This window comes from Conger conger, chromosome 11 (genome assembly GCF_963514075.1).
Source record: "Conger conger chromosome 11, fConCon1.1, whole genome shotgun sequence".
NCBI lineage: Eukaryota > Metazoa > Chordata > Actinopteri > Anguilliformes > Congridae > Conger > Conger conger.
The window spans coordinates 34,723,717-34,748,076 of NC_083770.1; the positions used below are offsets into that span (position 1 = coordinate 34,723,717).

General features: G+C 47.0%; 1 protein-coding gene across 11 annotated transcripts in view; it reads right to left on the minus strand.

The window, feature by feature from the left end:
• Window positions 1–24,360, minus strand: part of gapvd1 (GTPase activating protein and VPS9 domains 1) — a 54,370-nt gene that overhangs the window by 28,497 nt on the left and 1,513 nt on the right. For 5 of the 11 annotated variants that reach the window (XM_061259851.1, XM_061259847.1, XM_061259849.1 and 2 more), the window contains exons 2-12: window positions 14,226–14,440; window positions 11,921–12,188; window positions 9,526–10,101; window positions 9,140–9,226; window positions 8,827–8,961; window positions 7,215–7,407; window positions 5,848–5,928; window positions 3,064–3,221; window positions 2,048–2,171; window positions 1,486–1,611; window positions 726–899 (exon numbers count right to left, since the gene is read on the minus strand). In XM_061259851.1, coding sequence (XP_061115835.1) covers window positions 726–899; window positions 1,486–1,611; window positions 2,048–2,171; window positions 3,064–3,221; window positions 5,848–5,928; window positions 7,215–7,407; window positions 8,827–8,961; window positions 9,140–9,226; window positions 9,526–10,101; window positions 11,921–12,188; window positions 14,226–14,410 — 2,107 coding nt within the window. In that variant the 5' untranslated portion in view covers window positions 14,411–14,440. The remainder of the gene's footprint in view (window positions 1–725; window positions 900–1,485; window positions 1,612–2,047; window positions 2,172–3,063; window positions 3,222–5,847; window positions 5,929–7,214; window positions 7,408–8,826; window positions 8,962–9,139; window positions 9,227–9,525; window positions 10,102–11,920; window positions 12,189–14,225; window positions 14,441–24,360) is intronic. The other 6 variants (XM_061259855.1, XM_061259854.1, XM_061259853.1 and 3 more) reach the window with 3 other exon arrangements.

Sequence of the window (24,360 nt, forward strand, 5' to 3'; positions counted from 1 at the left end):
ATAGTATACAGAGCTGGACCCATTTTAGACCTCTTTGCAAAGTTTGGAAAGAGGTATAAAATGAGAAGAGGTTGGGTTATTAAAATGTACAAAAAATATATAAACCGTAGAAAAAACATTGTTTCAGAGACAGGTTTTCAACAATTGATAAAAGCAAATCTATAGTAATGCAATATTATTTTGGTTTCAAATGTATGTGCAGCTTCAGGAAAGCACATGAAAGGAAGCTGATATCGATAAAGGATACCTCGGCAATAGCACATGGCAATAGAAATATGCTATTTCAAAACTACACCACAAGGTGGCAGTGTTTCTAAAGGAAGTAACTGAAATTGCAAAATCAGAGCATTAGAAAATATCACAATTTAGTTGAACTTTAAGAGTACTCTAATTAAGCATACACATGAAGTTTTCAGAATGCAGAGTGCATTATTCCATGACCGACAGATAACAATTAAACAGGAGCCTACCTTCTGCACGAACAGAATTAACACAACTATAAAAACATCCAAAAGCATACAATTCAACATTTTATATTTATTATTTACCAAACCCCTGTTCTGCATTCATCTTCAGCCAAGTGGCAGACCAAATCTGACCTCAGATCAGTAATGTCAGAGACTGTCAAAGGCCTGATCTGTCAGCTGATCCCAGATCAGTAATGTCAGAGCTAGTTAAAGGCGTGATCTCTGTCAGCTGATCCCAGGTCAGTGAGAAACGCTCACCAGCGATCTCCTGCAGGCGGTCCTCATCCACGTTGGGGTCGAAGTCGCTGCCCAGCACGTCCGTGCTCCACGTCTCGCTCACCGTCTCCGAGATGTCGCGGTCGTCCGTCAGGCCCATCATGTCCCGGATCTCAAACTTTCGCAGCTTGTCGTCCAGGTTGTCCTGAGTGGTGGCTGGGGCGCACAGTGATGACATCATCATCATCATCATCATCATCAGTATAACAATGTCACACTTTCAGATGCTTCTTAAGCCACAGGCTATCAGTGCTGGGTCAAGTATGTAATTGTTTTGGATTCAACACTTTGAAATACTCTCAAGTATGAGGTATCACCGCCTTCTGGTCCTCTCGGTTGGCTTAATTGCTCCAGGGAAGATCAATCGAGCACAGAAAACTACTTAAAATCCAAAACAATTACGTATTTGAAGGAGGTCTGCTGGCTATTGTATGACCCACCCTAATAAATTCTCAACCTTAAAAGCTTACCGTTAAAGACCATTCAGCTACCCGCTAAATCGTTTAAATGCATGTTCTGTATGCATATTACATCAAGGCCTTAGTGAGGCAGCTAAAATTACATTTTGCCATAGCCCGAAACAAAAATAAAGGTTAATGGAAAAACGGCTTATTCAGATTTGCCAAGTAGCTAAGACGCCACTGGCCCTCACAGGGCTTAATAACGTGCTGTGTGACGGAAGCCTCGGGAAGCCATTCTCCCCTGGTGCAGGCGCACCTGGTTGCCCGGGAAACAGGCGTACCTTGCTCGTGCTCCAGCAGCTGGAGAGCCTCCACGCCGTTACTCCCGGACGGCCCCGCCCCCAGCTCCGACACCGATTCGCCCTCCAGGTCCAGGGACGACACGGAGTTCGAGCGATTGGACGGACCTGTCGGGATTAGCATATCAAAAAACCTTGTTCGCCATCTCCCTGTCCGCATTAGCCAATAAAACCATCCGTCACAAATCAGAAGCTCATTTAGTCTGGTGCCTCCGCGGAAACGTCACCCGCTGGGGGTGATGCATGCTGCCTGTTCACTTAACATGGCAGGTGCTGTACAGAATTATGTCAGCCTTGTCAGACAGCACGCTGCGTCCCTGTCATTCAACAGTAAGAGCGGCTAATGCAACTCAAAACTGTGGCTGTTACACCTGGAGTACTGGCACTCAGACTCAGACACACACACACAGACAGACAGAAAAGAATACAAAATAATAATAATCTTAATTGAGAGAGGAACTGAAAAGCAGGCCTTTAACCGCTGACTGAGTGTAACTCACAGAGAGAAATGGTGCCCTCTGGTGGCGTAAAGCTGAATGCTCACCTTCAGAGATGCCCTCCAGGTTGTCGCTGCAGAGGGAGAAGCGCAGCGTTTTGTCCGGTTTGCCGTGGAGCTTGGTGTCATCTGCCGGGGCGTCGCCCTGTGCACCGTCGGTCATCTGCAGGACCTGAGGGACAGAGGCAACAGCCCGTGTCACCGTGGTAACGGCCCATATCACTGTGGTCACAACCCACATCACTGTGCTAACAGTGCATGTCACTGTGGAAACATAGCTCATGTCACTATTACTAACTGCCCTAATCACTGTGCCAACAGCCCACACCACAAACCCTTGTTTTAAATATTCACACAACAACCAAACTGGTTTCAGTGCATCGCTGCTTTCAGTAATAATGAATCTATCAGAAAAAGTTCTTCCATGGCTTAATTATAGCGTCTGCACATGAAATTCAACAAGTACAGCAGTACAGTACACCAATCCTTAATCACTCCCCAATCCTTAATCACTCCCTACTCCCCAGCTAGACCACTCCGGTCTGCCAGCTCTGGTCGCCTTATGGTTCCCTCACTACGAGCACCTGGTGGTTGAGCTGCACGTTCACGCCTGTTTTCCGTTCTCAGTGGTGGAATGACATGCATACCACTGTCAGGACAGCAGAATCCCTCCCCCTATTTCGACGCAAACTAAAAACACACCTTTTAAAACTTTACCTTAGTCCTACCTCCTGATTTCCCCCCCCTTTCCGATACCCCTATCCCTCTTGTCTAACCCCCGCAAAAAATATGTTTGGAACAGCACCTCGTGTATTTTCCTAGTTATGGATGTGTTGCTTTAACTTGTGGAAGAACCTATGCACTTGTAAGTCGCTTTGGATTAAAAGCGTCTGCCAAATGACTAAAATGTAAATGTAAATGTACGCAAAATGTATTGTATGTATAATAGTAATAATAGTAGTAACAATCATCATCATCATCTTTTCCATTCTTATTTTCATTTGACAGCAAACTGATACCATTAATCCATGGGGTTCCCCTCTGGCTCATTACCACATTCTTACCACGTTCTCTGACATCATCCCAGGAACTATCTGAGGGGCAGTCCCCAAAGATATGACCAGAACTTCCTCCGGCACCACTTCCTGTATGGACTCCTGGGAGCTGACCTCTGGCTCCCCCTCCTGGGCAATGTTGGAACGGCTACGGCTACGAGAGGCTGCTGGGGGTGGGGGTGGGGGGGCAGGCATTAGAAAAGGTTGTTTTAACTTTGACGCTAAACAGGGAGCGGTTCACAGGCTTGCACAACATCTAAAGCAAAGCTGTCTTTCACTCACTGAAATCCAGGATGGCCACAACACAAACAGAAACTACACATGGGCACATATGATAGCCAGGCAGACGCAAGCAAATGCACACTAGAGCCTGACCAACATATGGGATGGCTGATATAGTGGGCCGTTATTTGCATTTCTGTACCCTATGTATGTATATCGGTAGTGAAGTACGGCATGTGGCCGATACATAGGACAAATATATTCTTTAACACTGACATATGGGCATTCCTAGGAATCCATCAAACGTTTCTTGTGGCCCACAACCTCACGGCTCACGTGAACCTTCACTATCGATAACGTTACCTCTGGCTTTACTCAGGGTAGAGCAGGAGACTGTCAAGGCCAAGTACTGTTGTCTCTATGGTAACAGGATTCCAAACTCCTAATCATTTTTTTCAATTTGGTATTCATAATCTTTCAAAGACAAATCCCATTGAATTTATTCTGATAGTTTTTCCTCTGTGCTCTCCATGTATATAAACACTACTCAAAAATAAAGTAATGAAGTGAAGCAAAAAAAACAAGATAAAAAAAAAACAAAACTATCCATGAAGAATTTTTGGTGTGAGAAAACCGCAGTGTGCAACACTGAGGAAGTGTTGAGACACTTTTTTCAGTTGAAAACACATTTTTGTTGAGCGATGCAAAGCAAAAACTTGGCTTAGACTAGTAACAAGCAGTCGGCTGGAAGCAAAGTTATGAACAATGGCAGAAACAGTCACTGCCATTTCTGCCCATGGGTGGCTCATCCACCTGCTGGCAGATCCTCAGCATTTTCAGACATATGTTCACTCGCCTCTTGTTTATCACAGATTATAGTTGGCAGGTTACTGTTTGACCTCTGCTCATCTTCTCTTGTTTATAGCCGACAGTAAATGTATTTCTGAACATAGAAATGGATACAAATCATCACTTTTGTGAATTCGAGAGCACACCAGGGAACATGCATGAGGACAAGTGGAGATGCCTGGCTGGTGGAAATGCAGAGAAGCAATGCTTCATGGTTGATGATTCACTAATTGACTGATAGTATTCATGGTTAGCGGTCAATATAAAATTGGCTTATATAATGTTAATAACAATTTACAGTTAGTTCTGACCTTGTATTGTGATTGGCTGACAGACATTCGAATGAGTGACATCATCACACGAGAAGACACGCCTAACTTGGCAAAACCAAACTATTGTCAATGTTTAATAAAAAGAATTAGCCAGAGATTAGACTCCATTTTGAATCGAGTGGAAGAAATCGACATTTCAAACAAAGGTGGGTTTAGGCAGCCGTCTTGAGCGGCGAAAAACAGCTCTGTGGAGAAGAAGCAGGACGAGGATAAAAAAGCGGAATTATTCCTGCTTCTGGAAGATCCGAAGAGGCCAACAAAGTTTATGCGTGGCATTATGCAGAGGATATTTATCTCCGCACTTCAAGTCTAGCACCCTGCCCAAGGGTTCTACTGCAGCGTCTCAACATGGAGTCCACCCAGGGCGCACGTTTGAATCCTAAATCGCTGAGAGCCAAGGGTTTGAGAGTGGGGCCTCACGAATAAAGGCTCAAACCAGCAATCAGCTGGGTGCACTTTTAAACCCTAAACCAACCGGTCCTCGCCCCATGTTGAGAAGCGTAATCTTAATCCCCCCGTTTCATAAATATTCAACACCGTCTGAAGAGCAGGACGGTTCCTGAGTGACGATAACAGATTTAACAAACAGCGATGTCTAAATTATAATCTACCCAGCCTCTATGATTATAGGCTCCAATAAAATCCAATTTACCACCATATTAGCATTTAGCCTAGCCTGAACTATTGACACAGGGTCAGCCAGAAAAGGAGAGACCTCTATGGCCTAGTCCTTGCTGAGATGTATTTCAGAGAGGTTTTTCTCTAACTTCACTTGCTATTTTTGGGATGTTCAGCACTGGTCTTTCCCAATTTTGCAGCGAGGCCTTTTTGCGGGTCTCACTTCAAAGAGGAATAAGTAAATAGAACTGAACTGAAATATATTTGCTATTTATCTGACGCTTTTAACCAAAGTGACTTACAGTTGATTAGACTAAGCAGGGGACAAACCCCGCCGGGGCAATGGGGGGGACAAGGGCCCAACAGCTGCTTATCATGGCTGCACTGGGGCTTGACCACCGACCGTCCAGGTCCCAGTAGGGTACAGGCTGCTGAATCAAAGGGCTGTGTAGACGTCAGTGAGGGCCAGGGGGCACACAGGCAGCAGTCGGGCATGGCGCTATCAGACTGGCACGGCGCTGCAGGGGGCGCATGGGGACGATGCACACGGGCACGAGCACAGGGGCACGAGCACACGGGCACGAGCACACACACGCAGGTGAAAAGTGCATGGGGAGGGTGGCGTGGGATGGCACGGGTGGCGCAGGGCTGGGGCAGCATGGTCAGGCAGGCGGCATGGTCAGGCAGGCAAGCAGGACGGGTACACGGGGAGGGGCCGTGCCCGTTCCTCTGGCATATTCCCCACGGGGGGTTGGGGCAGCACGTTACCCACCGAAAGGGGTGACTAAGGGGATGTGTGCAGACAGGGTGGCAGAGGAGGGGTCCCAGGAGGTGATGGCCGCTATCTGTTGCCCTGATGTTTGACAGCGGAGGAGGAAGAGTTAGAGAGAGAAAAAAATGAAGGGGTGAGAGGGAGGAGAGGAGGAGGAAAGAGGACACAAAACGGGCAAAATATTTGCTCCATCAACCGGTGAGCTGGGCCTCTCAAAGATCAAAAGGTCCAGCCCAACCCGGAAACCAGTAGAATAACTAATCTTTCAGAAGAAATCTTAATAAACTTAAAAGGCAAGCCCATTCACCCATAGGCCACACCACATTCCCCTTTTGGCCAGTGACAGAGTTCATTGTGTGGGGAAACCGTTCCAGTGCAAAGCAATATACCCTGTGCCTTCAACAACAAATACTCATTATCTAAATTTCCCTGATTAGAATTAAATGAAATTGACAGGATCTTACAAAATTCATGTTTATAGGTATGAAATGTTGTAGCTAAAATCACATATGTACCAGCACTATTTCACTGCAAGCCGAAATTACATTACGCTGATAATGTGGTGCACAAGTTTAAGCTAGTTCTGAATATTCTAGCGAACAAAGTACTCTTAGACTGGGGTCTAAGATTAAATCATTACCGATCATATACTTTAGTAAACACCCTTCGTAAATGTAGAGATGGCACTAGTTGTATAGCGCACCGCCTTTTGTTAAGTGGACTCTCCACTTTTGCAGAGAACCACTGCTTGAACACAAACCCATTTAAATCCAAACGCGCGAGAGGCATCAATTTCCCGTGTAAGAGGCCGCATTCGCATAAATCTCCCTCCAGAACGCCAAGGTGCGCGTTTCTTCATCTACACCCATTATAATTAAGAGGACTTCATTTGTATTTTCTAATATAATTGGTTGTCATTGCCGTAATATTGCCCCTTTCCAGATGTTGTTAATTGCTCCTCTAACTAAATGAGCACCTCATTAGCTTCCCCTCGTAGCGCGGCCGGCTCCGCGCTACAACTCATTTTAACTCGCCAGGCACTAAACCCTCGACAGGTGTTCATTTTTTCCCATAAACGATACGGCTACAAGAAAGCGAAAAAAAAAAAAAAAATGGAAGACGAATTGAAAATAGAAGGCGAGTCTCAACCTAGCGCCGGGTTTCAAAGGTGTCTGGTTTCGAGCCTCCGCCACGCGTGTAGGTCACAGAAACTCATTAAACGCCTCCTCCCCTCCCCTCTGAGACGCTGCGGCTTATTTTTAAACTATCCTGGGATGACCCTGCACGCAAAAAAAAAAAAAACTTTAAGAGTTAGTGGTCATTAGCATGCACGCGGGGCCTTGGGCGTGGACGGCTCTAATAGGTACCTATGGGCAGGCGGTTCTTCTTGTTGGCGGGGGTGGTGGCCGGGGAGAGCTGTGGGGTGTTGGAGGGGGTCAGCTCCAGGCTGTTGCTCTTCACCGCGTGGGATTGTGGGATAGTGGCCAGAAGAGTCTCCAGGGCTAGGCGTTCCTCCTCAGACAGCTGGTCCCCCGTCATCACGCTCCGCACAAACTCCACCTGGGGGCGGGGCGGGGGTGGGAGGGTAAAGTGTGTGACCATTCATCTTCCCTTACTCGCAAGAACTTTTCCTAAACACTACCTGGTGTTTCCCTTCTCAAATGTTGGCTCGGAGCCAAAATGGCCGCCCTCGTAATACAGTGCAATTGGTTTCCGATGCAATGTCTACAACCCGAGCAGCAGCACAAACACCAAAAAAGAAAAAAGTGCAAGAGACAAACCAGAGCAATACGTCAGCCTACATATAAAAATCTAAGTTTTCCCTAAAGTTCACTACACAGTCTTTTTAGGAAAGATGTACATAGCCGACTAATGAGTGACACTACTGGGCTGAGCCGAATCGGGTAAGTGCAACAGAAATGACAATGGCAAAACCAGGAACCAGAACTAAAGGAGCCAGCCTCTTTGCAGCCCAACAGAAAAAGTGTGAAAATAGCTGAGGCAAGCCTCTGTGAACTCCTGAGGAAGATTACACAGAAGACTAGTAAAATGTTCAGTGTTAATTCAACTCTACTTTATACGAGTCCACTATGGCCAGAGTTAACTCGTATAAACTTTGTTAAGAGTTGAATTAACACTGGACATTTTACTGTGTAGAGATTCAGGAGACTCCTTAAGGAAGGGAATGCACTGAGTCAGCAAATTGTGCGGTTCTGCCCGCAGGCAGACTGAGCGTTAACTCAGCACGGTCAGAGGCCGTCGGGCGAGCTGCCCACAGGCCTGGAGACCAGTCCTCGTGCCTGTTATTAGCAGAGCAAAAGGCTTTAACTCACACTACAGCGCGCGTCAGGTTCAGGCTTGTTACTCCAGTCCCTGTCTGCCAGGAATTTTCCTCACTGACACAAGAATGCTGCTGCATGATCGATACAGGGAGCAGGGCTTTGGGCCTCATTTTTATATGTTTTGAGGGCTGTGCGTTTGGGAAGGCTGTACAAAATAGGAGTCTTCGACCTTTCACCAGCTCACTGCCTCTCTGTTATATCTTGCCTTTCTTAAAGAGCGGCACTGTGTTACAATACAGACTTTAATTATTTGCTTCCTCTTAACTGGACATATGATGTAATGACATTTTTCTGAATTTAACTCAAAAAAGGGGTGTTACCAAGTGTCCTTGAATTAATGCATTACACCAATTCCTCAAGAATTTACACATGTTAAAACTGACATGAAAATGTCTACTAATGTCAACATGAACATTCACTTTATATAAAAAAAGAAAAAAGAAAAGTGAATTAGCAGCTAAAACGTGTTACATTCTGCAATACATCCTCATGGCCTGATTCACTCACAGAGAAGATGAATTACGTTAAATGCCTTCCCAGCTAACACAAAACATTGTTACAATGTTATACCATTGACAAAACATTCAAGTAACATTGTGAGAACATTCTGTGTTAGCTGGGTTAGCCTCCGTCTTACCAGAGCGAGCAGCTGGTTGTGCGTCATGTACACAACTGTCCGGTTCAGGCCCTCAAGCAGGTTCATCGTGGACATGGGCGGGGTCTCCACAGCCCTTCCACCAATCACCACGTCCAGGAAGGCAGCCACACAGCTCTGAGAGAACGAAGCAGCCAATGAAATCGCACATTGGTCAAAGGAGAGCAGGGAGAGACATTTTTATTTGCATGACCCCAGGGTTAGCGTCTCTCGTGGGGAGTATCAGCCTTGTGAATATGATTTATATCAGCGGTGTCTTGGGAGCAGGAATGCACACGCTCGCTGAAGCTCTTACTTTATCAAACTTGGACAGGCCGCTCTTCCGACGAGGATCTGCTTCATCAGCATCTGCCATGGCCAACTGCTGAAGCAACTGCCCCACCTTCCAGAGAGAGTTAGAGAGAGTTAGAGAGAGTTAGAGAGAGTTTGAGAGAGTTTGAGAGAGTTTGAGAGAGTTTGAGAGAGTTTGAGAGAGTTTGAGAGAGAGAGTTTGAGAGAGTTTGAGAGAGTTTGAGAGGGAGAGTTTGAGAGAGTTTGAGAGAGAGAGAGAAATTAAAAACAATAACTCAGGACACACAAATAAAGAGGTCATTCAAGCCTTTACTCTACCAAATCAGAAAAAAAACAGAAAACTGAGGACAGCCCCCGCACCCTCCCTGTAAGGAGCGGTCCCCTGTGTACCTGCATGAGGTTGAAGCGGGCCACCTCGTTGACGGGCGCGTCGGAGATGATGCCGTACTGCTCGGGGTTGACCACGGCGGGGCAGATGAAGCAGGTGAGCAGCAGGTGGGTGCACATGCTCCGCACCTCGGCCACCTCCAGCCGCTCCACCCGCGACAGCGTCCGGTACATCTGCGACACCACCCAGCGCAGCCCGTGCGGGAAGCAGTAGGTGTTCTGCCGCAGCGAGCCGATGAACTTGTTGACCAGGCTCACCAGCTTGGCCTCGTTGACCTCCACGGCCGCCTGCACCTTGCGGCGGTAGCCCTCCGAGCCCTTCTCCCCGAAGAGGCGCTCCTGCTGGGCCGGGGTGTAGCGCTCGGTCAGTTTGGCCGGGTCCGTCTCCAGGTGGTCCTCGTCCTCCACCAGCAGGTGCATGATGGGCTCGTGGAGGGTGGCGGTGAGGAAGAGCTTGGCGGCGTACAGGCCCTCGGTGAAGAGGCGGAACAGGACGCTGAAGGCGCACGTGCCCCGGCGGAGGAGACGGCGGGGGTTGTCGCTCTCCTTCAGCTCGAACTCGATCAGGTACCGCAGCACCTGAAACGCACACAAATGGTAAATGGTTGGCATTTATATCGCGCCTTTCTCCAAAGTGCTGCACAATTGATTCACCTACTCATATACACTCACACACCAATGGCGACTGGCTGCCATGCAAGGCACCAACCAGCCCGTCAGGAGCATTTGGGGGGGTTAGGTGACACCTAACTCAGGGACAACTTTGACACACCCAGGGCGGGATTGAGCCGGCAACCCTTCGAGTGCCAGACAACTGCTCTTACCACTTCAATGACACAAAGTAAAACGCTCAACGTCATCGTACAAAGACATGCAGGGGACACTGCTCTATAAGCTTAGTATTAGCATTAATTAATTAAAGGAAAACCCATTTGATATTAAGGTTTATAATTGGTTGTTCTTTCATACTGCAGTATGATCTAACGGTATGCACATTCAACAATTGTTGAAGTTAGAATGAACAAAAACACAACTTTTTGCACAACTTACTGAAACTAAAGTTCTCCTACAATGCATTTCTTTCTTTCTTTCTTTCTTGGCTACAGCCATGCAAATCCCATGCACTGCAGTTTGGAAAAATGAGGCAGTGTGCAAAATAAAACACTGGTTTGCTGTCCATCTGGTGCAAATACTACATAGTGTCACTGTGAGGTCAATAGCTCAAAGTGTACAGGACAACTGCCACAAAACCTGCATTAGGCTGTCCAAACTTGCTGCAGATGGCAAAGGTAGAAAAGAACACTGAAGCCTTCATGTATCATACATTTTCACAGCAAAAGCAGCATCCAATTACCAATGGTGTGCTAATGCATTAATCAATGCATTAACTAATGTTGAGGGTTAAGGTGTCGACCAAACCATTTATTTGTGATTAGTTAACACACTAGTTACAATTTTTGTAAATTCATTAGTGGATGACTGGTTCACGTTAATGCATTAGCCGATGTTAATTAAGGCAACAACAATCTTGTGCTAACGTGCTACGCCCCTTCCCACGGGCACCCCGGGAAGAAAGATTAGTTTTTGCCATCGTCATTAAGCAGGAATCATTAAATGAACTTGGGATTCAGTTAATACACCACCTGGGGAGTGCACAATGACAACTTCATCTTTAGCATGCACACAAACTTTCTACCCGAGTTTGAAAAGTCAAAGCGCCGTTTCCTAAACACAGGCATTCCTGAATATCATCTCAAATTACCCCGACAATGGTTATTTTTTATGAAATGTGGAATGAAATGTGGAGTATGTCAGGGGACGTCCAGACTCCTTGCCACACAGTATTCACTCTCTGGGAGAGTGGGATTCATCTTACACAAACCAGCCAGCCCATCCCCAGGTTATCTTTGGTCGACAGTTGTAACTGGCGCTGTATTTGATGACAGGTTTGACTTGTCTATCTAAACCCGAGTCTCACAGCGTCTCCGAGGCCCTGCGTGACCTCACTCCAGAGCTCAGACATACGCACACACACACCCGTGCTCACAAACACTAACAGATACGCATGTATGCACACAAGCCTGGTGTGATATTCACAGTCGTCTCTGGACAAGTATCCTAAAGGGAGTGGGAAGGTTTATAGGTTGACAACCCTAACAACGCATTCTTCATTCAACAGCTAGAGACCTTGTTGAGCTGATAATTAGTAGAATCAGGTGACAGTATCTCAAGAAACATGGTTGGGAACCACTGCACTACAGAGGGAGAGGGAAGGAAAGAGAGAGCGAGAGAGAGTGAGAGAGAGTGAGAGAGAGCGAGAGAGAGAGAGAGAGAGAGAGAGAGAGAGAGAGAGAGAGCGAGAGAGAGCAAGAGAGAGCGAGAGAGAGGCAGTCCTCACCTGCAGCAGGTAGCTCTCGTCCTCAGGCATGATGCAGTTCCCATAGAGCGAGGTGAAGACGCTGTGCACCACGCCCTGTGCGGGCTCCTGGTTCAGCCGCTGCCCCGCCACCAGGCAGGAGGCCACCAGCCGCGGGTTCTCCCTCAGCCGGCTCAGGAACTCCCCATACACGCTCTCCTGGAAGCCCAGCGTCTTGTAGCCGTCGACAAACTGCGTGTCCTCCAGCACCCCGGCGTGCTGGCAGCATTCTGCTGGGGACGCCTCCGCACTGGGCCAGAGAGAGAGAGAGAGCATCACCATCACTACAACCGCTGTTACGAGTATATCTACTACTATTCCTCTTACTACGACTACTACTTCTACAGCAACAATGCGCAGAAGACTGTGTCCACTTTAAAGTCATCGCGTGTGCTTGTGTCTGTTTGTCGGCAGTCAGAGTTGTTTAGCCCAGGCTTATGATGAAGATGTTTTGCTTAAGAGCTCATTCAGCAGGAACAAGAATAATATGTACATGGCTAGAACAACATAGAATGTGCCAAGTGTATAGATTTGAGGTAAAACACAGTATATATATCAGAGAGCTTGCAGCTTTGTATCAGAGAAAGCACCGTGCTGATGTATTGTTAATAGTCTCCATGGTGCAAGCAATAGAGTGCCTTATCACAGTGGGCCTTTCCTTTTTTATCTACATATGTCTACCGCACAATTACAACTGCCATTACTGACTACTACTGACTACTACTAATATTGCTACTATTATGACTACTGCTACTACTGCAATAAATACTGTATTCATAAACCTACTATTAACAATACATTAATAGTATGTTTATAATTTAAGCAAAATAATAACAATATCAGAACAATAATAATAATAATAATTATTATTATTATTATTATAATAATAATAACAACATGACAACAATGGCCATAAATAACAAAATCGTGTAGCCCAATAATGGAATGCATCCATGTACGTTTTTGCGCCAAATCACACACCCAACATGCTGTACAGAATGAACAGGCAACAGGAATGTGTGTGTGTGGGGGTGGGGGGTACATGATGGGGACCTGGAATGTTGGTGGTTCAAGCCCCCCGGTGTAGCCCCAATAAGATCCAGACAGCTGTTGGACCCTTGAGCAAGGCCCTTAAACCCGCATTGCTCCAAGGGCAAGTCACAGTCCGAGAGCGTACAGCAGACAGGCTGGACAGGGGCCCACACCCTGGCACACTCCCCTCGCAGGTACACTGCACCTCCTCGTGTAGTACTACGAGATATATGCATCTGCTGTGTAAGGCTATTTTCACCTGCTCCTGTAAAAAGTCTCGATTGCTCAGCAGCCAGCAGGGGGAGTACAGACTGTTGTTTAACAAAGAGACCCGCTGTACTGCTACCTCAAACCACACTGATTCCATGTTCTCCTGTCTGCTTAAACAGGATGGCGTAGGAGGAAGGAGAGGCCTGGCTCAGCAGAACCAGGTCAGTTTTATCAGGGGTTTTCGGGTCAGGAAGGTGTCAGGAACGCTTAACTGTCCTTCTGCTCCTGGTGAAGCCAGGGCAGGCACTCCTAAGAACCGTGAAAATACACTGGAGAGCTAAAATGGGTTTACCTACTGTACTGGAGACAAGCCTGTCTTGTTTTTAAAAATAAAAATAAGAAACACAGAGCTGTAGTGGCACCTTAAGAGTGCACACAATGGCCACAAGCCTGGGGCAAGAATACGCCGGACCTCCAGGGTGACTCTCTGGAGGAAGCGTGAGCCGGGGGGTAAGTAATGTCACCCTGCTTCCCTGGATGAAAATAGCCAAAAATCACACTGCTCCTTCACCACCATGACTGCTGTGCCATTTTGAAACCGCACTGGCTTTTAGTTCACTGAACATTTTTACTGGGAGCTGGACCGTAACACTAGGGCAATGCTTATAAGCACACACTGGAACAGAGAACCATTAACATGTCATAAAAAACTTGTATAGCAAGCAAATTGAACTTGTATAACAAGCAAATTAACCCTGCTTCTTGTGAACATTACCTTCCGGAAAGTTCAACTGTAATCGCTGTGCAGTGTTTACACACACACACACACACACAGGACCGAACAGAGACAAACATTAACCTACCTTAAGGAACTTGTAAGGCAAGCACGTGCTCTAACAGGCTAAGGGTGCGTATGGGTCAACAGTTGTGTTTGCTGTGCACTGAGTAATTACGGAGACTGAGGTGTATTTATACATGACCCGTATTTATATTTTTGTGGTACCGTACCGACACAAGACCCCGGGGACAGAGGTGGCCAGCTCACCTGGTGAGGATGAGGCGGTCCAGGTTGATCCGCTGCTGCTTGGCGATCCAGGCGGCCCGGTAGAGCTTCTCGGCCGTCTTCAGGACCTCTGCGTTCAGCCTCTGGATCAGCTGCTTCTCCGAGGCCACGTAGAGCCGCTCCTGCTTCAGGTGGTGGGCCAGCGTGTGAACGTCCGGCTTCACCATCTTCTCCAGCTGGACCCGACTGGACAGGGACTGGGGGAAGAGGGGGAGAGAGGCTTAACCAGGCACGTTCGTACATACGGACGTACATACATCACAGCTCAAGATCCCCGTGCTGACATCACAGCTCAACATCCCCGTACATACATCACAGCTCAAGATCCCCGTGCCGACATCACAGCTCAACATCCCCGTGCCGACATCACAGCTCAACATCCCCGTACATACATCACAGCTCAACATCCCCGTGCCGACATCACAGCTCAACATCCCCGTGCCGACATCACAGCTCAACATCCCCGTGCTGACATCACAGCCCAACATCCCCGTGCTGACATCACAGCCCAACATCCCCGTGCTGACATCACAGCTCAACATCCCCGTGCTGACATCACAGCTCAACATCCCCGTGCTGACATCACAGCTCAACATCCCCGTGCTGACATCACAGCCCAACATCCCCGTGCTGACATCACAGCTCAACATCCCCGTGCTGACATCACAGCTCAAGATCCCCGTGCTGACATCACAGCTCAACATCCCCGTACATACATCACAGCTCAACATCCCCGTGCTGACATCACAGCTCAACATCCCCGTGCTGACATCACAGCTCAACATCCCCGTGCTGACATCACAGCTCAACATCCCCGTGCTGACATCACAGCTCAACATCCCTGTACATACATCACAGCTTGACATCCCCGTGCTCTGAGGTCACATATTTCAAATGGGATACAACTGCCAATGGAAGACCGCTTTCGTGAGCGCCATTCGAACGAGCTGAGCTAATTTAACTTAATAGAAAGAGGAAGAAAAAGGAAAAGAGAGCATTGAGGGTCTTTTGATGCATTTATCCTCGGGTGCATTCTAAAGATGAAACGTGAGAAAGCACTGGAGGGGCTCTACACAAGCGTCTCCACAAAAGCAAGCTTCAGGGTCCTTGGACCTTCAATTTCACACCATAATGTGAGAAAATCGAATGGGTCCTCTGTCCTCGAGCAGAGTGCACACCTGAAATTTCTTTTGATGTCTCAGTTTACTAATTTAAAGCGCGGCATTATCGTCTCTGCACGTTTATGCAAATGCAGTTTTGAGAGATAAAGCGATAGCCTATTTGCTTATTCAGGTTCCTGGCACAGTTCTAGTGTCCCATGGTCTGGTTGGCCCCACAGGGCTACGCAGAGTTGACACTAGCTTCTTCGAGAGTTTCAATAGGTCAGGATTATAGTGACTTGATGATCGTTAGCGACCGGTACTGACCGATGAACTGACCAGCTATCCACCTGCTGGGGTACACTTGAAGCGTCTCCCTCTGTCTGCGTAAACATGACCTGCAGACTGTGGTGTGAAGAAATACTGGCTGAAATTATGCACAAGTTTGTCTGGGCACTCCCAAATAGTAAACGATGATAAAATATGATCTTATATGATTGGCCATTCCAACTTAAAGGGGAAGTTGGGTCAAGAAAGATATTTGTATTTTGAGAACAGTCAAAAAAAAAAATGGGTCACATTGGAAGATGTTGAGCGACAGGCCTTGCTGAAAAGGCCTAATTCAGCACTTTAAAGGAATATGTAGTACGTTTTAGCTCCTATTGTCCACAGATTCTGGCCTTTTTAGCAAGCCACATTAACAGCCATGTGACAGCACAGAGGTTTCCAAACAAATTTTAATTAAATTTCAACTCTCAGGTTTGTCAGACTGCCTCAGACTCAGGTTTGTCGGTGAAGTTGGCAGAAACTTATTTCCTGTTAAAGGGACGGACGGAATAAAAGTGAATACGAGGAATAAGAAGAATTACGTAAACAACCCTGAAGTCATTTCAGAAGGATGTCACATGCTATACAAGGCACCGATATTGTTGTAAAGAAGAAAATACGCACAAGCAGGGGGCAGAACTCTGCTCTGAGGAAAAGGAGTCAAGACAGCCTAAAATAAAAACATCTTTTAAAATAAAAAAATCTCTTAATAATGGCATGAATTCAGTCCCAGAGCACATCAAGGGGCAATGTAGACTCTCCACTGAATCTAAATTGCAAGTCTTTGGATTTTGGGAAAATATGCCAATTCAGGTACCAAACTGGGGCAAAGTCTGGACCAGGTTCAAAGCAAGTGCAGTGGGGAAGTGGAGAGTTAGCAGCAGGGCAGTGATCATGGGATTCAAATTATAATCTCGACGGCACGAAAAGCTGAGTAGGCTGAAGCAGAACTGGTAAGAACTTTCGGCCTCTAATCAAAACTCCTCTGATTACTGCAGGCCCGACATGCTAGTATTGTCACATTCTAATACCATTTGTAAAGATAAATACGGTATGCTGTGAGACCTGAAAATGATCAGTCGTGCGTGTAAATGCAACTGAAAGGTGTTTAAAAGTTGAAAAAGGGAGAGGTAAGCAGTTAAAAAGAAACAGGAAGAAGCCAGTGTCCTCAGGGGAGCGGCCAAAGCGCTGAGACAGCTGGCCGTCAAATTCACAATTCGTGCGGCCATCAAAGCGGCAGTGTGGCTCGCGTTTAACGAGCTTCGGCTATCAGCACAGGGGGGAGAGAGGGAGAGAGGGAGCAAGAGAGAGGAGAAGAGATTCTTTCCTTTCACTGTAATTGTATTTCACAGCTATTGTTTCCTTGCATTATTGCTGCTCTATTTGTTTATGTAGGCTACGTGGTTCGGCAACACGAATGCGCATTTGTCATGTTAATAAAGCAAACAAAAATAAACTGAGAGACGGACAGAAAGAGAGAAAGCAGACACTACCACCCGCGGCAGCTGGACCCAACCACAGAGACGCAACGCAGACCCCCTCCTCCTGAACAATAGGACCCCCTCCCTGTCCTCGCCAGCATCTGCTAAGATGAGGAACAGCAGAGCGGCTGAGATATGCAAATGACATTAGTCTCCCTCGCACACACCGACCAGAGAGAATGCATAAAATTTGAATGATTTCCTGAAGCATTCCTTGACACAAAAGGGTCTTTGTAGGTGGATGCCAACCAGAAATTCAGAGGCGCTGACGAGCCCACAGAGGGAAAGAGGAAGAGAGGGAGAGATGCAGGCGCTGAAAACGCAGCCCTTGAGGACAGACTAAACAACCCACCCCCTAAACCACAACCACGGCACGACCATAACTCCGCTGACTGTGGCCTGTAATGGAATTTGCCGTGTTATTTCTACACGGTCATGCCAATTTCATCACAGTGTCATACTGTGTAACGTAATTACAGGCCGGGTTCAGTGTTCACAGACATCGGGGTCTCCTGTCCTCCAGGCTCCTCCCCTCTCCCTGTGGGGCGGGGGGGATTCGGGAGGGAGAAAGCACAAGTCGGAGCACGCAGGGACACGATGTTCCGAGGGGTCTTCAGACAGAGCTTGGTCAGGGGATTTAGAAAGAGGGAGAAAATGAACGCCCAGATGACCCCCAGGGGCACCTCCGACAGGAAGCCCTCACTAACCCCGATACCACAACCGCACAGCTCCATGCTGTAGTCTGTCTGTGAACCAGACCAGGTTCAAGTCAAAAAGATTTTTGACTCACCAGGAGCTGCAACCACTCTGACTGCCTTTTGCAGTTTTGCCACCTAGTGGCAAAACACGGTACTGCTGCTAGCTTTGGAAGCGAGCCAGTCATTAACTATCTTTTCCACACGAGGCTGCCTTCCTTTGGTTGCAGCCAACATCTAATCCGCTAAGCCCGATACATTTCCCGGGCATGCACACAAACGCCCACTGGACAGACTGATCGAAGCACAGAGACAGGTGCAAGCACAGGCCCCCTTTCCAAGTTCCGAACCAGAACAGCGTTCATCATGCCAAAGGACGAAGCACCAACGAAGAGGGGGAGGGGGGTGGTGCGCAAGTAGCCCATGAAGACATAGAGCAGTGGCGGCGGGGGAAAAGGAAACAGGAAGTGAAACTTTATGGGAAGTAGAGAAGCCAGTAACAGAGAGACCAGGATGTGACATGTGAGGACAGGAAGTGGGAACCAGTGAGCCAAGAGCCAGAAGCTTTTACCTCTTGTGCAGCCCAAGGTCATTAATGAAAGTGCCATGCGGAAGCTTTCTCCATGGAAAGCAATGACTGCACCCACTATGCCATTTCTCAGATGTTCAACGCATTCACAAAGGATGAGAAATGACTGATGACTGATTGCAATAAAACTAAGGAGAGAAGTTTTTCTATGTCTCGTCACAAATCTTTTATTTTTCTTATAACCTCAAAATGAAACTTATGAAGCCAAACTGCATTCAGAAAAGAGCATGTAAGCCCATTAAACATTGCAGTAGGTGATACAAAGAGATGTAATGATGATGGCAAAGATAGTGAAGACAGCGTTGATGATGTCACCCCCCTCCCCAGTAGGTCCCATAAGCTGACTTGGCAGATAATGCAATTAGATAATAACTGCTTAATGGCCATGGCGAGAAACTAATTTCTTTCTGCCCAGGGAGTCCGTGAAGCAGAGCAGATCGGGCCAATATAGAAGGTAGGCCTAAATATAGGGCTAGCTTCCATTGTGTCGCAGACTTGCTGATCTTTATAGTTATAGGCTGATTTAGCAAGAATAGTGAATAGGATGAGCCATGCAGAAGATTAAAGATCAAGCATTCATGCAAATCCTTTAAAGAACAGTGACTCTATATGCCTGTGACTCAGATGAGAAAGTTATGTCTCATGCTCTGATTTCCTCCACTGAGTTCTGCACCTTGATAAGAGGCCCACTGTCACAGTAAAGGGGAGAGGCTGAACCACATTACAAAAAAAACCTGATCCACATATGTTCTCTCACACTCACACTCAAGCTATATATAGATACAGTTCATGCGTCCGTTTCCTCTTTCACTCAACACACGCAGGCCAGAAAGCTACAAAGTGCCACTTTTAACTACTGGAATAATAATAGCCTAATAGCCACTCAATTTCTAAAAGCATCCCGGGATCAGTTCCCCTTCCGACTTCCCTGGTCTCAATTGGCCCTATTGCAGACGGCGAGCTGACAGCTCTTATCCCCACATGCTTGAATCTGGCCCTACATTACATTGCAGAACACGCCAAGCAGTCAGAGCAGAGATGGTGTTCCGCAATGCAAACAGTAACTGGAGGAAAGCAGGTTCAAAATGCGTGCACCCGTAATAACTGCACAAAAGTGACATCTTTTTCTGCAGTGACATCCTGGGCAGGTAATGAGAAGCATTAGGAGACGAGATGACCTCCTGTAAGAGGGTCACAAAGGTAGATCTCCTTTAAGAAAGCCAGATTCTCATGGTAGAACTTTCACCTGGGTCAGAGACTTCGCACAGGGAAATTTTCAGCATCCAGGCCCAAGTCTTCCTTCAGTAAGCAGTTAATCAATTAATTTCATCACATTCCCGCTGCTTCTAGTTCTACAGATCCGGATGCCCATGAAACCCTCAAAGCATCCGACCAGGCAAACACAGCAGGGGGTATCTAACCTCCAGGATAACCATCCATAAGCAGCAATGAATGCGTTTCATTTTAGCGCCGACAGCCTTTTAGCCTTCCGAAGGCCCCCTGAGAAAACTTTGGATGTTTGTCCCCTCTCTCGGGTGATGGAATAACCTGCAGGTCCAAGAGATGCTTTCTGATACTGCCGCCACTGCCAGGCAGAGTTCTGTTTTTTTGTTACCCAATAAACGGGTGTCATAATCATTCACACTATATCCATACTCAAAATAGAGGCAAAGACACCACACGCCTTCTTGTTGTGATGTTCTCCGTTGAGAGGAGTTAGTGCTGGTGACCGCCATTTTTTTCCGCTCTGCTTGGTCATCGCAATAGAGTTGGCTCTTCATACAGAGTAAGCCACAAAGTCACCGTGGCATAATCCTGCTGACTGATCCCCTCCCTCCCTGGGCTGCGCTAATGAATCTAGATTCTAGATTAAATCTAGATTTTCACAGATCGTTCAGATTTCATGTTCATGGTGATCTCATCTCAGACTGAGATCACCAAATCAGGAACAGTTCAAATGAGGTCATTGTGGCATAACTGCCCCTAACATGTTCTTGGAAGCGAAAGCCAGAATCTAGCAGAAGTGAAAAGACAAGAATGACCAGCAGAGACTAATTACAGCTACCAGGCTTCAGCCTCCTACCTCAAGCATTCCTTATATAATACTGCCTTGATAGTTAAATACCGAACGCAGGTTTAGTTCAAGGGCCCAACAGCTATACTGATCTTATCGCAGCTAAATCGGGGCTTGAAACACCAACTTTCTGGGTCCCAGGCATGTACCTAAGTCACGGCTACAGGCTGCCCCTGTCCATTCAAAAGTAAACATTCAAATATTTGAGCAGATGGCATGTAAAATGTTACCTATATGAACAGTCCTGTGAATATACTGCTGTCCCCTCAACAAACAGACAACCGTAATTAATAACAATAACCACTGTGATAGGATGCAATTCCTCTCATTCTCAACACCGCTCCTTGCGTGTTAGCGGAGGTCTTCAGATGCCCCCTGCCCATGCCAATGCTCTGGAACCCTCCCAGTCTTACCCCCAGGCACCAGTATCCACAAGCGGTCCAAGGCCCTCATTCAGGCGACTTGGGCTTACCTCAAGACTTTGAGCCCATCGGAGCACTGGGGCAACCACATCCACCCGTTTGAAATCTGCAGCGAACTTCACGGTCAGCTCGGTTTTTCCCCAAACGGGGACGGGAGAATGAACTGATAATATCGATAGTAAAACTTGGTCCTCCCTTGGTCCTCGCTATTTTTAAATCTCAGCAGCCCCAAACATCTGGCAAGGGACATAGGTTAGCAAAGTACGTCCAGGCCGACAATATGAACAGGGGATGTTTACAAGAACATGGAAAAGAGATGAGGTGCTGTCACTAGGAGAAAAGATAACATTGTTGAAAAGGTTTCCATTAGCATTAGTAACTTAGTGCACAGCAAGGAAAGTTCTTGATAAAGAACAGAAGTAGAAAGCATTGTTCACTAGTTCACTGTCAACATCTTCCTACATGGTCATTGCTATCCTGGCAACTCCATGAGTTTTGAGTACAGAACAGTTGGCAGCCATCTTTTTCCCCAGTGGCAGTGTAGAGGTTCCTGTATTGTGAAGGTTGCACACGCGATCTGGAAACGTTGGAGTGTTATGCAAAGCGATTCGCATTAAGGCTTCAGAAGTCGGCCTGTTCCATGCCGCGTCAGCTAACCATTGCTCTCCCAAGTTTGCCTTTTATAATCCGGCAAAACTTATAAGAACAACATTTTAATGTGGTTTGTGCCTCCGGCTTTTGGTGCCTTATAACAGATAACTAATAACAGAATTAAAAGAATATAGAGTGGAGAGAAATGTCTGAAATATGCAAGGGGAAAAAAAACACCCACTAAATAATGAGAATCGGCAGCAAACAGACCCCGGTTTACAACACCGACTCTAAAATAATGACCTGTGCATGCAAATGTACTTTCCGGAAAACAGGGGGGGGAAGGAGGGTTGGCAATTGCTTTAGAGGTGAAGGGGGGAGGAGAGACAAAGGAGATTAGCAGAAATGCTAAATCAACTGCAAAAACAGGGACGAGTGACACAGGGCACATCCTCACCCGGCGGTCATTGGTGCGTTCTGAAAAACATGTTTATTTCCCTCTCACTTTGTGGATGCGATTCCTGCCAGGAAAGCTTGGTCAGACAAGCATATTTTACCCTCTGTATATCTATTTCTCCTTCATTACGGAGTGTCCTGAATCCCGCTTCCTGCTCCTGACCCTGGTGAAACAAAGCCTGTTTGCCCCACGCAAACTCCTCACCCCCCCCGGGAGGAAGCAGCAGCCGTGTGGTTAAAGTGCTTTCTAAGGACCATGCACGCCACATAGCCAAAAAAACTCCCGGGAATGCAGAAGACACGAGACCAGACCATACCATACCAGTGAATATAGAGGTGCATGGTGCAGTGTCCTTACACAGAGGCTCTCTCTCATACACACAGTGCAGAAAGCTGCAATACTCTCACACAAACACAGCATTAGGCACCCATACACACTCCCAGACACACAGGAGCCACACTCGGTGAAGAGGAAAGGTAGGCATGGCGCTGAGGGCCCAGCGGTAAGGCCGAGCGGCGGCGGCGGGCGGAGAGGGCACGGCAGGGGAAGAGAGCCGCAGAGCGTCTACAGAGCGCAGACGGAACAATGCCCGACTGTCCCCAGCGTCCTCCCACCCACCTCCCCACCCCGTTGCCATGGCAACACATCCATGACACTGGCTCAGCACAGCAAGGCCTGCTCTTCTCTTCACCCGCTGCCCTCCACCCTCCTCCTGGGCCACACCTCTGCCACGCAGCACTCCACTGCTCCTGCAAAAACCACTGAACACTGAAGCATAAGCTGGATGCTATTTAACCCTCTGAAGAGTAGCTGTTTTGGAATGTTTCTTTTATTTCAGAAACACAAAAAATTCCAAAACACTGTTCTAAAACTCAATTTCTTCCAATTGCCAATAGTGACTGTTACATCATCAAGAGCATTAAGAACATTCTAATCACAGTATCTGTGATCTTGCACCTTAAAGAGTAAACCAAACAGTATAAATCCTTGCAGGAGCATGACACCGTGATAAGGAAATGCAACATTTCAGCAGTAAGGTGCAGGTTCAAAACAGGTGGAATTGTAGCGCTGTACAATTGGGTTAAGGTATTTAACCTGGATTTCTTCAGTAAACATTACAATACATTATAGTTATTTAGCAGGCGCTTTTATCCAAAGCGACATACAGTTCATTAGACTAAGCAGGGGATGTTCCTCCCTGGAGCAATGTGGGGTTAAGGGCCTTGTTCAAGGGCCCAACAGCTGCACTGATCTTATCATGGCTACTTCGGGGATTGAAACCCAAACTTTCTGGGTCCCAGGCATGTACATAAGCCACTAGGCTACAGGCTGCCCCTGTCCATTCAAAAGTAAACATTCAAATATTTGAGCAGATGGCAAGTAAAATGTTACCTATATGAACAGTCCTGTGAATATACTGCTGTCCCCTCAACAAACAGACAATCGTAATTAATAACAATAACATAAGGACTGAGTTGAGATTACGTAACACTTGGGAAAGAAGTACATAAAAAGTTGAATGGGTTTCTAATTTTATCAATGAGAGATTAGCTGTTCCACAACAGCTTCTCATGGTTCTGTCCTCATTGTGCAGTGCACAAGAGCAGCTGTTGCAAGCAACAACCTCTCAAGGTTTAGCATGTTGATACGAGAATTCCACACGTCTACTTGTCATTCCTCTGAGCCAGCAAACGCCCATAAACCCCCCCAACAAGATGTGATCACCACGGCCAAGGGCTAGTGCCTCTTATAATCCCCAAAAAGTGGCAGGAATTCAAAGCTAGATTTTGTATATTTTTGGATTTTTGGGATGTTGGCGATTGCGTAGGGGGAGAACAGGTGAAGATTGGTGGGGCGGGGGGCTTGCCAGTCTTGCAGCTGCCTGGAAAGAGAACAACAACTGTGGCGTGGGATTTGGCAGGATTTGCCCTCAGAGAGGAGAGCGGGGTATGTAAGCCAACAAACTCCAGCTGACATTCCCCAGCACCCCCTCTTTTTAGCCCCCAAAACAAACAGCCCCCACCACCCCCTCCCAACTTTAACTGTGCACCAGCCTGCCCCCACATCACCCTTGGACAGCAAAGAGGCCTGAGTTGGTACTCTGAATGCAAGACACGGTAACCCAAAATCTACCACTGTATTGTTTATTCCCCCGTGTTTGGTGACTATGGCGGCTATCAACAAAAGTGCATATAACCATAAAGCATTCGGAGATAATTTGAACGTTCCAGTGTTACAGCATGGAAGAATTACTACAAAGAGCAACAATGTTAAATGCCAGTGTAAATCAACCAGTATGCGTTCTGAATTGTGCACTGAGATAGTTTCCCGTTTCTAAAAATCTAACAGCTGTGCAAATTCAGTTCAACTAGTTGACGGCT